The sequence below is a fragment of the Podarcis liolepis genome, assembly GCF_965112155.1.
Source record: "Podarcis liolepis genome assembly, chromosome: 4".
NCBI lineage: Eukaryota > Metazoa > Chordata > Lepidosauria > Squamata > Lacertidae > Podarcis > Podarcis liolepis.
In genome coordinates, this window is record NC_139558.1 from 84,512,731 (window position 1) to 84,525,727 (window position 12,997).

The following is a 12,997-nucleotide window of genomic DNA, read 5'->3' on the forward strand; positions in this document are numbered from 1 at the left end:
CTTAGCCAATAGGAACCCAAGGGCGGACCCGCCGTTTAATCCCCTGCCCTCGATTCTGTGCCTCCGGTCTGAGGAGGGGAGGGCGCGTCAAAATTGGGAGAAATCCTATTGGAGCCTGAAGAGGAGTGGGCGGAGCTATTAGAGAGCAGTTCTATTGGCGAGGGAGGGGGCGTGGGAATTAATAAGCGGCGCTCATTGGACAAGGGGTAGAGGTTGGGGAAAGGGCAAGGAAGAGACACACTATCCTTGGTTGAGAGGGAGGGGCTTGGCAGTTCCCAGCATCGAAGTGAACCGCTTGAAGGACATTCCTTCCCTCAGAGAATTCTGGGCATTGTAGTTTGTTAAGGGCGCTGGGCATTGTAGGTCTGGGAAGAGTAAACTGCAGTGCCCAGAATTCTTTGAGGGAAGGAATGTGCTTCAAATGTGCTTTGAACACAGTAGGCAGGGATGTAGACAGTTTAGGTTGGGATGGAACCGTAGAATTGGAAGGGACCACAAGGGTCATCTAGTCCAACCCCCTGCAACACAGGAATCTTTTGGCCAACGTGGGGCTCAAACTCACAACCCTGAAATTAGGAGTCTTGTGCTCCACCAACTGAGCTACCTTGTTTGAAGAGGGAGCATTCACTATTGCTCCCCACTGCCACAAATGTGCAATGGCAAAGCAAGTTCTCAGTTCTCAGCACAACATGCACCAAACACACACACACAAAAGAGACACCAAATGAGAAAAACAATTTACACAAAAGTGCACAAACCAAACATGAACTGGCAATAAAGTTGCTTTGCTTACCACTCTCTCCCCCAACTAGTCTGGTGAAGAGTTCTGGGGAACATATGCAAGCTTGCACACTATTTTGTGACCTTTCTTTGGCCTAAGAAAGGTATTACTCTAATCTGGATTTTTACAATGTGACAGTAAACTGACTTTCAGCCTTATCAGTATACAAGCATACTCTGGTGCCACGTGGAGTTTTAGGCATACTTATTTGGGACTTAAATCTCATTAAGTCAAACACACACATCTCACACTGCCTTGGATACCATCGAATTCCTGTTTCGTTTTGTTTTGGGAGGGAAAAGATGTTCAGGAGTGTCAGAACCAGCCTTCTGGACCCAGCCTAAAAGCCGTTTTAAAAAACACTGAAATGATCCAATGTTTTATCGACATTTGCTGCAATACAGAAAACAGAAGATTACACTGTGGACTCCAATGAGTCGTAGTACAGGTTGTAAAAGAAGATTAGGCAATAAAACCGAAGTTTTTGTAAACTCTTTTTATATGACAGGTGTGGAGCTATGTAAATGTTATTTTAGCAAACTTCCAAGAATATAATAATGGAACAGGATGAAACGACCACTTCATGCGTAGTAAATCCCTTTATAAATGTACTTGTGTGTCATATATGCATCATCATGTAAAAAATGGCTGTGATCCAAAGAGCTACTTGTTAAAATAAATTGCTTAAAGGATAAGCCATACATCAGTCTTCCACGTCTTGGTAGACTACAGTACTGCCTCCAAGTGCCTCAACTACAGCTGGAATTTCTTTCATCTCTTAACATGAAAGGGAATTTTTTTATCAAATTTAAGTGTTCAGTCTACTAGTGCTGTACTGCTCAAATTTCTAAAAAAATAAAATGTCATTGGGTGTCACCAGATCAATTACAAATCCAAACTGTCCATGGAACTGAAGGCAATATAACCAAGTACCAAAGCAACATAAATTGAGTAAGCAGCACTAGATAGCAGTGGGAAAGTATTGATTTTTAATAGTAACTTGCAATCCAAATCTAGTTTAAAATTTCAATTACTTTGCAGTACTGTAAGGTTTACACAGGGAGCTTGTACTAAACAGGTAGTAAACTTCTGTTACATAGAAAGAACTGATAATTAGGTGCTGTGGATTTGGATCAGATTATATTGCTGCACTGCTGTCTGACAAGGCAGTTGTACGTGCCATGCATATAGCCAATACAAATGCATATCCCTGTAATAATGCTCAGACAGATCCCTTGGAACCTATGTGGTGTTAAATGCTGATGAAAACACTTATTCATACCTTGGACTAGCTTGGGATTTCAAAACAACTGATGGTAGTCTAGGAACACTAATGGACTGTGCTTAATTCCCATTTTCAAAAGGTTCTGAAGATAACACCAAAAATATTTTGTGGTTTTTTTATAATATTTTATATTACATTTTTATTTTGCAAGAAAATAAATTATACAACTTAAAAAATAAAATCCAAAAATTAAGCAGTACATCAAAATAGTTCAGCCGGACTGCCATACAAGAAGAAACTGCTACCAGTCAAAATTGTACAGCATTATTTCAGTATGTAGTGGCACACATTCAAAACTGTAAATAACCATATGTAGATGGATATTACAACCTAGGAAACTCATGTTTGCGCTTCACTCCAGGCTACATATAGTCTATTAAAACAGGAAAGCTCTTGTGTATTGTTTTATTTCACAAATATGACCTTGAATTTACAAAGATAGGATCCCAGCCAGTTCCATGAAAATAGAAAATAGTTTTGCGCTTAAGATACCAACTCTTTCCATGAAGCTATCAAATATTTCTCTCAGCTGCATTTTTTAAAATTTGTACCTTTTACAACGGATACTGTAATGCAAATAAATCCAAAGTTTTCAACTACCCGGGCCATGTTACTTTCTTTCCCCCCAAAAGGCCACCACTCAAACTTAAGTTAAACTACACTATGCTCCAACAACAGGTTTAAACAAATGAATAGGTAGAAAACAAGGGACACCAGTAGGATAAAGGGGGGAAATGGAAGACTTCAAAATTAAGTATGAACCTCATATGTTGTGACAATTTTTTTTTTGTTTTTTTTTAACAACTATGTTTAAAATCAATGCAACCTACATTATTTTTCACATCTAGAGTATTACTTAATACAAACCACAATGGCAGTGCTTGTGGCAACATACATTTTTCAGAAGCAGCACCTCTTTATGCTAGGTCTTTGGAGAAAAATATCCAAAGCTAAAAATCAAGCTTTAAAAGTACCATGTTGCCATATTGCAATGACTGATGATTCAATTCATTCTTAGATTTGGATGTTTTCCTATTTCTGCATACATTTTTAAACCAGTTTGTTTCTCTTCCTGATAACCTTTAGCCTTAAGGGCATCTTGGTGAAAAGTGTCCTGACAAGAGAACGCTAAATGTGATTCTGCAGCTGTAAGGAAATTGCTGGTGTGATTTTTCAGATTCAGTGTTTTACATGACATCCTGATCCAATGTACACAAAAAGAAAAGAAAAAACTGAACAAAGTTATAGGCACATTGTCCGTTGTAATTCCCCTGGTCCTAGAAACATTTAGGTACCTTGTGTAAGAAATAACCGTAAGAGATGGAGACGCAAGGGCACTGTGAATTTTGCTATGTAAATGAGCAAGACAGACTCTCACTGGCAAGATCCAAACAGCCTCATGTGATCCTTAAAGTGCTTCTGCATGTGGATGGGTTTTCTGAGGTTTTTTTCTTTTCTTTTTCTTTTTGGCAATTTTCCTTTTGAAGTACAGGCCACTGTACTGCACTCTTTTTAGGGAGAACAAGGGGCTGATGGGAGGGCTTTATGAATAGTCACAAATGAAGTCCATGGTGGTCATTTACATCCTAGCCACTAATTCCAAAGTTCTAAAGTATTTGCACTGCTAGGAATAAAAAGAGAGAAAGGAGTATTTTTTGACAATCAGGCTGCTAGTGTCTGAACGATACCAAGAAATTAAATATGAAGTTTAAAGCTGGTTTTATATTTAATGTGTCATGCCTACTGCCTCCAATACAAATTAATGGGAAGCATACAATTCAAAAGCACTCTCATCAAAGTATTCAAGAAATATGTACAAATATTTTAAAAAATTACTTGCCCTTTTCTACCCATTTCCAAACCAACTTCCAAACCAAATGCAGTTTTAGAAACCCTGTAGCATGTAGACTTCTGGGGGATCAATTTTAGTTGTCTTTCCCTTTAACAAGGAGTGCTTAACAAGTATGTAAAACTTTTTTTTAAATTCTTGCCCATAAAATTTTGATGCTGAAATTCAACAATTCTATGTTAACTTGGAAGTTAACTTTATGTCAACTCTATGTTAATTTTTAAAAAATATTATCCTCTGATCCACAATAAAAATGCGCACATTAAGTGCAGAAAGTGAGGTTTTTAAATCACTGCCTGTTTTCATCTGCCACTTTTGCATTTCCATGCAAGTTTGTCAGTCTCTGCCATCCCAAAGCACATACAGTTCCCCCACCCACACTGGTATGTTATTTATGATCACTTAAGGGCGCCAGTACCAACCTCTGTCTGTGGATGGGTAGACTTACCTTTGGAACCCCATTATAGGTAACATACAGCAACCATTTCCAATTTCACTCTGCCTACACAGCTATCTGTATTTCACTTTTCAACCTGTAAGCATAATCACTAACTTTAAGAAGGAAAGACAATTGCTCTATACTGCTAAAAGTTTAAAGGCTGTTTTGCAACATTGCTTTCCCCAGGCATAACGTTTAGGAATAGGGTATGGTAAAAGCTGAACTGGCGTTAGGTAATTTCCCCCACACACACTAGTAATGCTGAGGCAGGAAGCTCGACTCTTCATGGACATTTTAAAGCAGCTGGAGACTTGGCAGTTAACTCTGAAAATGACTAGCATCTGCTGTGGTGTGGCAGTTCTCTTGCCCTCAGTAAAGCACTCTTTAGCCCTAAGCCTTAATGTGCATTGCTTTAAGTCTCTGGAAGATTTTTATCAAGGGAAGGGGGGAAATGAGCACATTCCATCAGTGGGGGCTCCTACTCACCGAAACAAATGGAGGCTGGGTGGCAGCATTTTTTTCTTTTTTGTAGAACAGTCAGATTTATGACAATCTGTCAGCATATATATGTGGAGCTGGTCTAGGAGGTCAAAGAATTATCTTATTCCACACAGTTGATCCCCCCACCCCGCGCCAGAGTAGAACTGTATTAAAAAAAAATGTAACATTTAGAGATTTTCAAATAAATAATCAAGGAAGAAATATATAGGGATTGTCAAAATGTTAATTCCTATTTTGGATAAGTTGTGCACTGGCTATTTTTAATGCATTCAGATTTACGCAAGCATACTATATTAAATGTACAAAGAGATACACTTAATATTTCATTTTGTTTCACCATAAACAGATCCATCCATGAAACACAGTTCTTAAGGGTGAAGCCATAATCAAGAGAAAGCAACACCTCTTATTTTAAAAAGGAGGGGAATGAAGTCATCTGTCCAAGAAACAAATGTTTACCCAAGGTTTTATAAAGAAAAGTGACAAACAGGATATATCCTGCTTAACATCACTTGTGTCTCAGTATCCAAATTCAGTTATACTGAAGCACTTTGCTTGAGCCCAAAGATAAATATGTATCTTCAGCTGTGATGCTATTTGTGTCTTGCTCAAATATTGTACATAAAAATGGATCAAAAGGAGGCTGTTGATCCAAAACACAAAGTGTGAACTGCTACATCTAGTCCTACTCGCTGCTTTATTAAAAATGTGACAACCCTCAGTGCATGGGCTTTGAAGATATTTTCCTTGTGCAAGGTACTGTTCATTTGAAACCCCAAATCTGTTCTCTTCCAGGTGGGTACAATTGAAATCTAAAAAAATATCACAACGGGCTCTCAATGAATGCAAAGTTTCCCCACAAAAACAGCATGCTGTTAAAAACCTGTGCAACATGAAGGGAACGCCATCATGCTAGCTGAAAAAAAAGGTTGGCAAAACAAAGTCCTCTGGTAAGGTAAGGCAGGGATTTGAATATGTAATGCAAGTCAAACAAGTCCTCTCTCAGCACAGTTCATTTTCTTGTAGTTGTCTGCTCAAGCCATCTCCAATGCACATTTCCTTGGCATCTTCCAGTAAGAGAGTCTTCAAGCTATGCCATGTATATAAAAGTGTTGATATCTGATTCATCTCTTCTGATATATTTGTGTTCTATAAGCCATTCAATCTGCTCTTTTATCATTTTCTTCTGTGGCAAGAACATGTTCTTTAATATCTCTACTAGTTCAGTCTGAAGCTGAGCATTAGTAATTTTCTTCCTCATTTTCATTATTTGGATGATAGCCTCCTAAGCAAGGAAAAAAGGAAAGAAAAAGCACTTTGGGTGTGTGTTGTACAAGGCTAACAAACCAAATCTATTTAACTGGTTGGCAAAGAAGACAGTCAATTTCATAAGCATCACTTTGTAAATCACAGGATTTTGAAGACTAGGGCTACCTATTATACTAACTGAAAAGAACAGCCAACTTAGCTTAAGACACACCCCTCATTTTAGATCTGTACTTACCAGCTTAGTTGCATTCACATGGACTGCTTTAGCAACATAGTTAGCAATTATTTATTTGTTTACCTTTATCTGTTTATATTTAAAACCATTCCTAATGTTAAGCAAATATTTAAAAATCTCTTAAGCAGTATACAAATATACATAAACGATAAAGGCAACAAAACAATGTAATAGACCTCTTCAGATATTGCCTTCAGAGTTGCTAGACACATAGTCACAGCAACCAAGAAAAGAAAACATTTTGTACTAACACAAGACAAAGTTGCAACTATGCTGGTAAAAGTGAAGGTCAAACAGGGTTCTACCATTTTATTTTAATATCATAAAAGCCTATTGCTTTCGAAAACTGCAGGGGTATGAGTAATGGCAGAGGGCAGTTTGTGAGAATAACACTTAGCCTCTCTAAGCTAACATATTACATATATGCATACTGGAGAGGATCATGTAAGTTGTGAATTTTCACTTAAAAGATTTGGGACTAAGATTATCATTATTAAGCAGGCTCAGACATTCACCCTGAAAGCTAAGTTCTTAGAAGTTGTAGGGCATGGGAATCAGCATCTCATGAATGCTACTGCAAGTGAGTCAGGGGTTTGAAACTACCAATGTATGGTCAAACAGGACAGAAGGAATATAGAAATTAATTAAACAAAGCACACACATTGCCGCTGGGCAGCAGTGAGTGCACATCCCCAAGGCCCTGGAACACACCACACACAGATTTCTGCTAGGGTGACTCTACAAATCAACCTGTTGTGTCAGTGTGGCACTACCAAGGTTACATAGTTTTGACGACACATTTAGGTATGAATGCTGACTTTGAAATTTCAGAAAGCAAGGATGACACTCTTCCAAGCATATCTTAGAATGACAAGACCGTTTCCTTTTTATTTCTATTAAAACCGAAGTAGCTGAATTCTGCATCCCATATCACCATTTGTATGCCAATGGAAACGCATAAAGCACACGGTTCTAGAGATCCACAGCAATTTTGCAACTCAGTCCCTGTTCCTATGTTGTGAATAAGAACATTTGCTTCTGTTCATGTAGCCCTTTGCGGCTTTGCACCTGTGTAGCTTGGTGCAAAACAGATTTTCACCTGCCTGCATTGTGGAGCCCTTTTGATCACAAAGTTAGATAGTTATACATGTATTTCCACATCCTACAGTGACAGATCTACTCTTCATTTAATTAGATACACTGTAAAGGAAGGCAAAAACAAGCTGTCAGGTACTGAAGCACTTCAGACTTCAAGAGCATACACAGAGATCATACTTGTAGTAGTGTAAAAATAATAATCACAGAGTTGGAACAGTTAGCAAACTGAATCAAAGCCAGAAGGTTATATAGGATTAACGTACCTGCGTCCGTAATATTCTTAACTGGACTATCCCTTCATTTTCCTCTTCTCGCATTCTCTCTGTAGTTAATTGAAGTCTACCAATTAGGTTTATCTTACCTCTCTTTTGAACTTTTGCATTTTTTCTGAAATAATTAAGAATGAGATGAAGCAAAATATATAGGATATGCAAGATGCTTTCACTGCTTAGTCCTAATCCAAAGAGACTCTCCAAGATTTCAGGCAAAGCTATTTCTGAGTGATAATGCTCAACAACCTTTATTATGATTAGGATTATCATCATTACAATTACTTGCCCTTCACCCTAAGATCCCAGGGCAGGTGACAACAATTAAACCACAACACAAATATTAAAACACAATCATTACACAATGCTAAGAACAATTCAAAACAATTAAAACTTACAAAAATATGGTGGGTCCTAAAATGGTGCATCTCAAGTGTCAAAAACAAGGGTGAAAAGGTGCATTTAATTGGGGGCACTGGGGACTCAACCAAAGTGTTGTATTCTACCGCTATAAATATAGGTACCGTATTTTTCGCTCTATAACACGCACCCAACCATAACACACACATAGTTTTTAGAGGAGGAAAGTCCACAGGCATGCCACCCGTAGGCATTCCCTCCATAACACGCACAGACATTTCCCCTTACTTTTTAGGAGGAAAAAAGTGAGTGTTATGGTGCAAAAAATACGGTATCTCCCCACTTGCAGGTGTTCAACCCGTGCGTATACACATCAGCAACTTGTTGTAACTTGCCAAAATGAAGAATATTTATAACAAAATTCTGACCTCTACAAAAGGACTTGGTTAAACATGTTTCCCAAGTACATCATGAAAAATATCAAGAATGAAAACATTTGAATTTCTTCCTAAAAGTAGGATATAAGATATAAGAAGATTTCAAACCTGATAGGCCAATGCCAAAACATTCAATCTCAATTAACTGCGAAAAGGTCAACTATTTTAAGTTTTGCTCTGATATGATCCATCTCCGAAATGAAATCTAAGTATTGTTGGACCAAAAATTGTCCTTCATCTTCTACAAAGCACTTAAGGAATAAACCAATTCTACATCTTACATTAAGCTGAACTCCTGGTTCACTGAGAAGAGGGTTCCTTCAGTAAAGTCTTTGGGTGAGTTGACTTGAGGTTCATATGACAAAACCTGACGTTTCAACTTTGGAAATGCTACAAGCGACTGTTGAGAAGAAAGGTGAGAGTGAGTGAGTGAATGATACACACCATGAAAATAAGCTTTCCGGTGAAATTATTATTTGTCATGCTATCTGTTTGCTAGATACAAACAGCAAAGAAATCCTGCTTTATTTTAACAAGCTGCTAAAACGGAACAATTCTTATACACATTCTCATGGCAAGCAAAGCAATTGTGAACAATGGAATGATGAAAGCTAAATAACATACAAATACTTTGAATAAAGCTGTCCCTAACTCTTTGACAATACTCTTAGCAAAAGAAAAGCATAAAAGTCGCTCTTGCACCTAACTGAGTTATTAAAAACTTATGGGTTGTATCCAGCCTTGTTATTTAGCTGATGGCAAGACTTTGGTTAAGGCTTGGTTCTGTCACTGAAATGTAGAAGGAATAAATTTATTCACATAAAAGAGAATTAAGAGTCAGAGCGAATGTAAAAAGTAGGTGATGTCTGCATATCTGGACAACTTTTTCTGGAGCAGTGATTGCATAAGCAACCATAATAGACTGCCCACCCCCAACCATACAAAAAAGCCCTGAAGAAAAGTCCATCTCCAACTGCTGCACAGAGCCAATATTACTTGGCAAGTTGTAATCATGTTTAACTACCAGCAGATGAAATGCACACCTGACCACTTTTTCATCACTATGTTGGAACTGTGAGATATAGCTTCCCTTCCCCTTTACACTGAGAACAACTTGTTTTGATCAAAAACATATGAATCATCATCAATAATTCTAACCATAAAAAGGCAGTATAAAAATAAGACAGGAAATATGACAACTCTTAAAGTTCAACAACATTCATAGCTACAGTATTCTCTCTCACCTCTTCATTAACTGTTGCCCAACCAACTTACAAATTCCATACAAGTTTTTGGGTTTTTTTGTCTATTCTATTGTGGTTTTAACTTTCTGGGTGTTTTAAGTTATGATTGTAAATATTTTAGTGATAAATTTTATGACATAAGCAAACAAACTGTCCTGGAAACAAAAGAGGGAGGGAATCACAGACCTCAGCTGCTCTGTGTTCTGTCCTGCCATAGGGCCTACTGACACCAACAGCACTGTTCTGTTATTTGTTCTATTGTGATTTTATTAACGTATTTTGTTTTTACCCCTCAGTCACCTTGGAATGGTGTGTATCCTTAATAGTAAAACATAAATAACAATAAATAAGACTTGACTTAACATTAAGACTGCCAAACCAATTTCCCAGAAAAGATTGTTCAGGAATTATGCGCAATTATCACCCTCTCAATATTATGATGGTTTACTTTTAGGTGACTTGATTTTACTTAAAAAGCATAACAAATTGAGCTTTGTTTCAAAATTACCCACCCAACACTCACACCCTTGTCCTATAAATAAAATTAAGTTTAAAAATCTGGGCACATACCCACAAAGTTCTCCTGAGCTCAGCATCAGGGAGTTCTGTTGCCAGTTTAAGGTTTTCAAAGCTGATCTTCTCTCGGGGTCTTTGGTTCCAGGCAAAAAGCACAGCCAGCTGAAACGTTGTTACCTCCAAGTCATACTGGCCAACTTCATTCTTAAAAGTTATCTGTTAAAGGGACCAAAAATTATCCATGAACTGTACTTAAGTACAGACTTGTCTCCAGCTCACCAAGACCAAGTACATATTTACATAAATACAGAACAGAAGTGACTGGCACATGCATACATACAATTCCATTGGACATAAGGTGATGCCAGTGAAGTTTCCTGCCGCTGTGGTTCTTTTTGTAGAACTCTTCCACCTCAGGGATGAGATCTTCTAATTCCGTGGGCAGCGATACAAAAACCTTTTCAGAACTTCTGGACCAGGCCCCAGCATTCAAAATTTTGATATTCACAGAATCCGCTGTACGAACAAACACCCAGATGAATTCCAAATCAGAATGTAAGTCACACATAGCTAACAGCAAAACATCTCTGACAGGTTAGCACAATAAAAAAACTGACTCTTTTCATGGTGGAGTTAAGCAGCGTCATTCTATGTAACATAGGAAAACAAGAGTACCTGGTAGGGCCAGCTTATTATTTTTGTGCATTTCCTTGAAAGCCTGGTTCAAATCTTCAGATACTTTGATATCCTGGAACATTCTTGCCAGCTTATTTACATAATCTGCTGGCATACCTACTTCCTGCATAAAGAGATGGCAAATTAAATGTAGGCACAATAGGATCTTTAAAAGGAAGGGGTTGTACTGCACAGTAGCATTCTATTTTTCAAATGTAGTTAATTCAAAAGGTATAACCCGCATAGACAATATACATATACACCCGCCCCCCGGTGCTTGACAGCTACATGGGCTGATCAGATAATGGAAAACCCAATGGTCTCAAGTGGGATGAAGCAGCATGTTGATGAATGTAAGTCTGGAAAACACCAGCTAGTATGGCCTTAGTAACTACTACATTTGGCAATGTCCAATGATCAGCTCTGCACATCTAACACAGCAAGTCTGAAAATGTCTGTTATGTGAGTTGCATAGCTATATGAGAAACAGTTAGGGCTCTATTTCCCCTCCACCAAGTTTCTTGGGGTTGGATACCATTATGATGCAATTTGTTTACCTACAAATGACTTGGACAGAAACAAGAGTTTAGCCTCCAGTCCCATTATATAGGCAGACATTATTTCTTTCAGGAAATGAGTAACTCTGCAAGCCTCCAGGGAGATTGCACCCAAAGTTCCTGCATCAGTCAAAAGTCTTCCAAGGGGTTAACTCACTTACTGAAGGAAGGGGTGCCTACTAACTTCTTCAGGGAGGGGGAAACAAACTCTCATATGAGATGCAGCTGCCTAGAAAAGAGAGCCGTGCAATGCTCACAGAGTCCCATGGAGAGGACTGGCAGTGGCTGGAGCTAATGTAAGGGCCACCACTTGGCCATCGTGTATATAAATAGCTGTTATATCATCATAAAGAACTTATATCATCATAAGGAACTTAATCTAATTAAATTATGAGTCCTGTGGCTTATTCTGAGAGATTTTGTTTTACAGAAAATACGCAAGCCTAAGTCTTATGAAACAAAGCTACTACTAATTTTCAATATTTTAATTTTTTAAAATACTTAATTTTAAACATAAAGGCCTATTCTAAGAAGGGAATTCAATAGCACACATCCAATTTGCAGTGCTGAAAAGATACTGATAGGAAGACCACGGGTAGGCAAACTAAGGCCCGGGGGCCAGATCCAGCTCAATCGCCTTCTAAATGTGGCCCACAGACGGTCCGGGAATCAGCGTGTTTTTACATGAGTAGAATGTGTGCTTTTATTTAAAATGCAACTTTGGGTTATTTGTGGGGCATAGGAATTCGTTCGTTTCCCCCCCTTCAAAATACAGTCCGGCCCCCCACAAGGTCTGAAGGACAGTGGACCAGCCCCCTGCTGAAAAGTTTGCTGACCCCTGAGGTAGACCCTCAATAATTTATATTTAAAACATTGATATTTGCCCTTTTTAATCAACAAACTTGGAGGAATAATAAAAACATTAGGATTTGAGATACTTACTCTCAGCCATTCTACCATATTCTCTTCTATTTCACTATCTGCTGATATATCCAATATAAGACGTCTTGTTAGATGAGCTTTGTGGTATCTCATAAAAACATCTTTGTTCTGCACATACTTGAGCACCAATAGCTGTTTAAAAAAAGCATTAGACTAGTTTCAGTGGTTGCTACTAATATCTATTGTTACTGCACAGCCGAGCCAGGAGGTGGCAAGCTCATACTCCCAAATTGATCTTTTGGCAGTCATGCTCTATGAAATGACTACAGATATAATTATGTTCCTTCTCAAGCTATCACTGAGGAACAAATGTGGTTTAACAACACAGTTTTAATTGAAACGTTCTGCATTTCTCCCTTTTGATCACAGCAGTATCTGATTCTGCAAAAAGACCACACAGTAGCATTCAGAGATTAGTGTGCAATAAAAAGGTAAAGGACCCCTGACAGTTAAGTCCAGTCGCGAACAACTCTGGGGTTATGGCGCTCATCTCAATTTACTGGCCAATGGAGCTGGCGTTTGTCCGCAGACAGTTTTTCC

At 38.2% G+C, this 12,997-nt stretch overlaps 1 protein-coding gene across 3 annotated transcripts in view; it reads right to left on the minus strand.

Annotated features, from left to right (window-relative positions):
• Positions 1–2,169: 2,169 nt before the first annotated feature.
• Positions 2,170–12,997, minus strand: part of CUL5 (cullin 5) — a 48,767-nt gene continuing 37,939 nt past the window's right edge. For all 3 annotated transcript variants that reach the window (XM_083499535.1, XM_083499534.1, XM_083499533.1), the window contains 7 exons: positions 12,458–12,589; positions 10,959–11,082; positions 10,624–10,799; positions 10,338–10,499; positions 8,805–8,923; positions 7,721–7,844; positions 2,170–6,140 (listed from right to left, as the gene is read on the minus strand). In XM_083499535.1, coding sequence (XP_083355661.1) covers positions 5,946–6,140; positions 7,721–7,844; positions 8,805–8,923; positions 10,338–10,499; positions 10,624–10,799; positions 10,959–11,082; positions 12,458–12,589 — 1,032 coding nt within the window. In that variant the 3' untranslated portion in view covers positions 2,170–5,945. The remainder of the gene's footprint in view (positions 6,141–7,720; positions 7,845–8,804; positions 8,924–10,337; positions 10,500–10,623; positions 10,800–10,958; positions 11,083–12,457; positions 12,590–12,997) is intronic.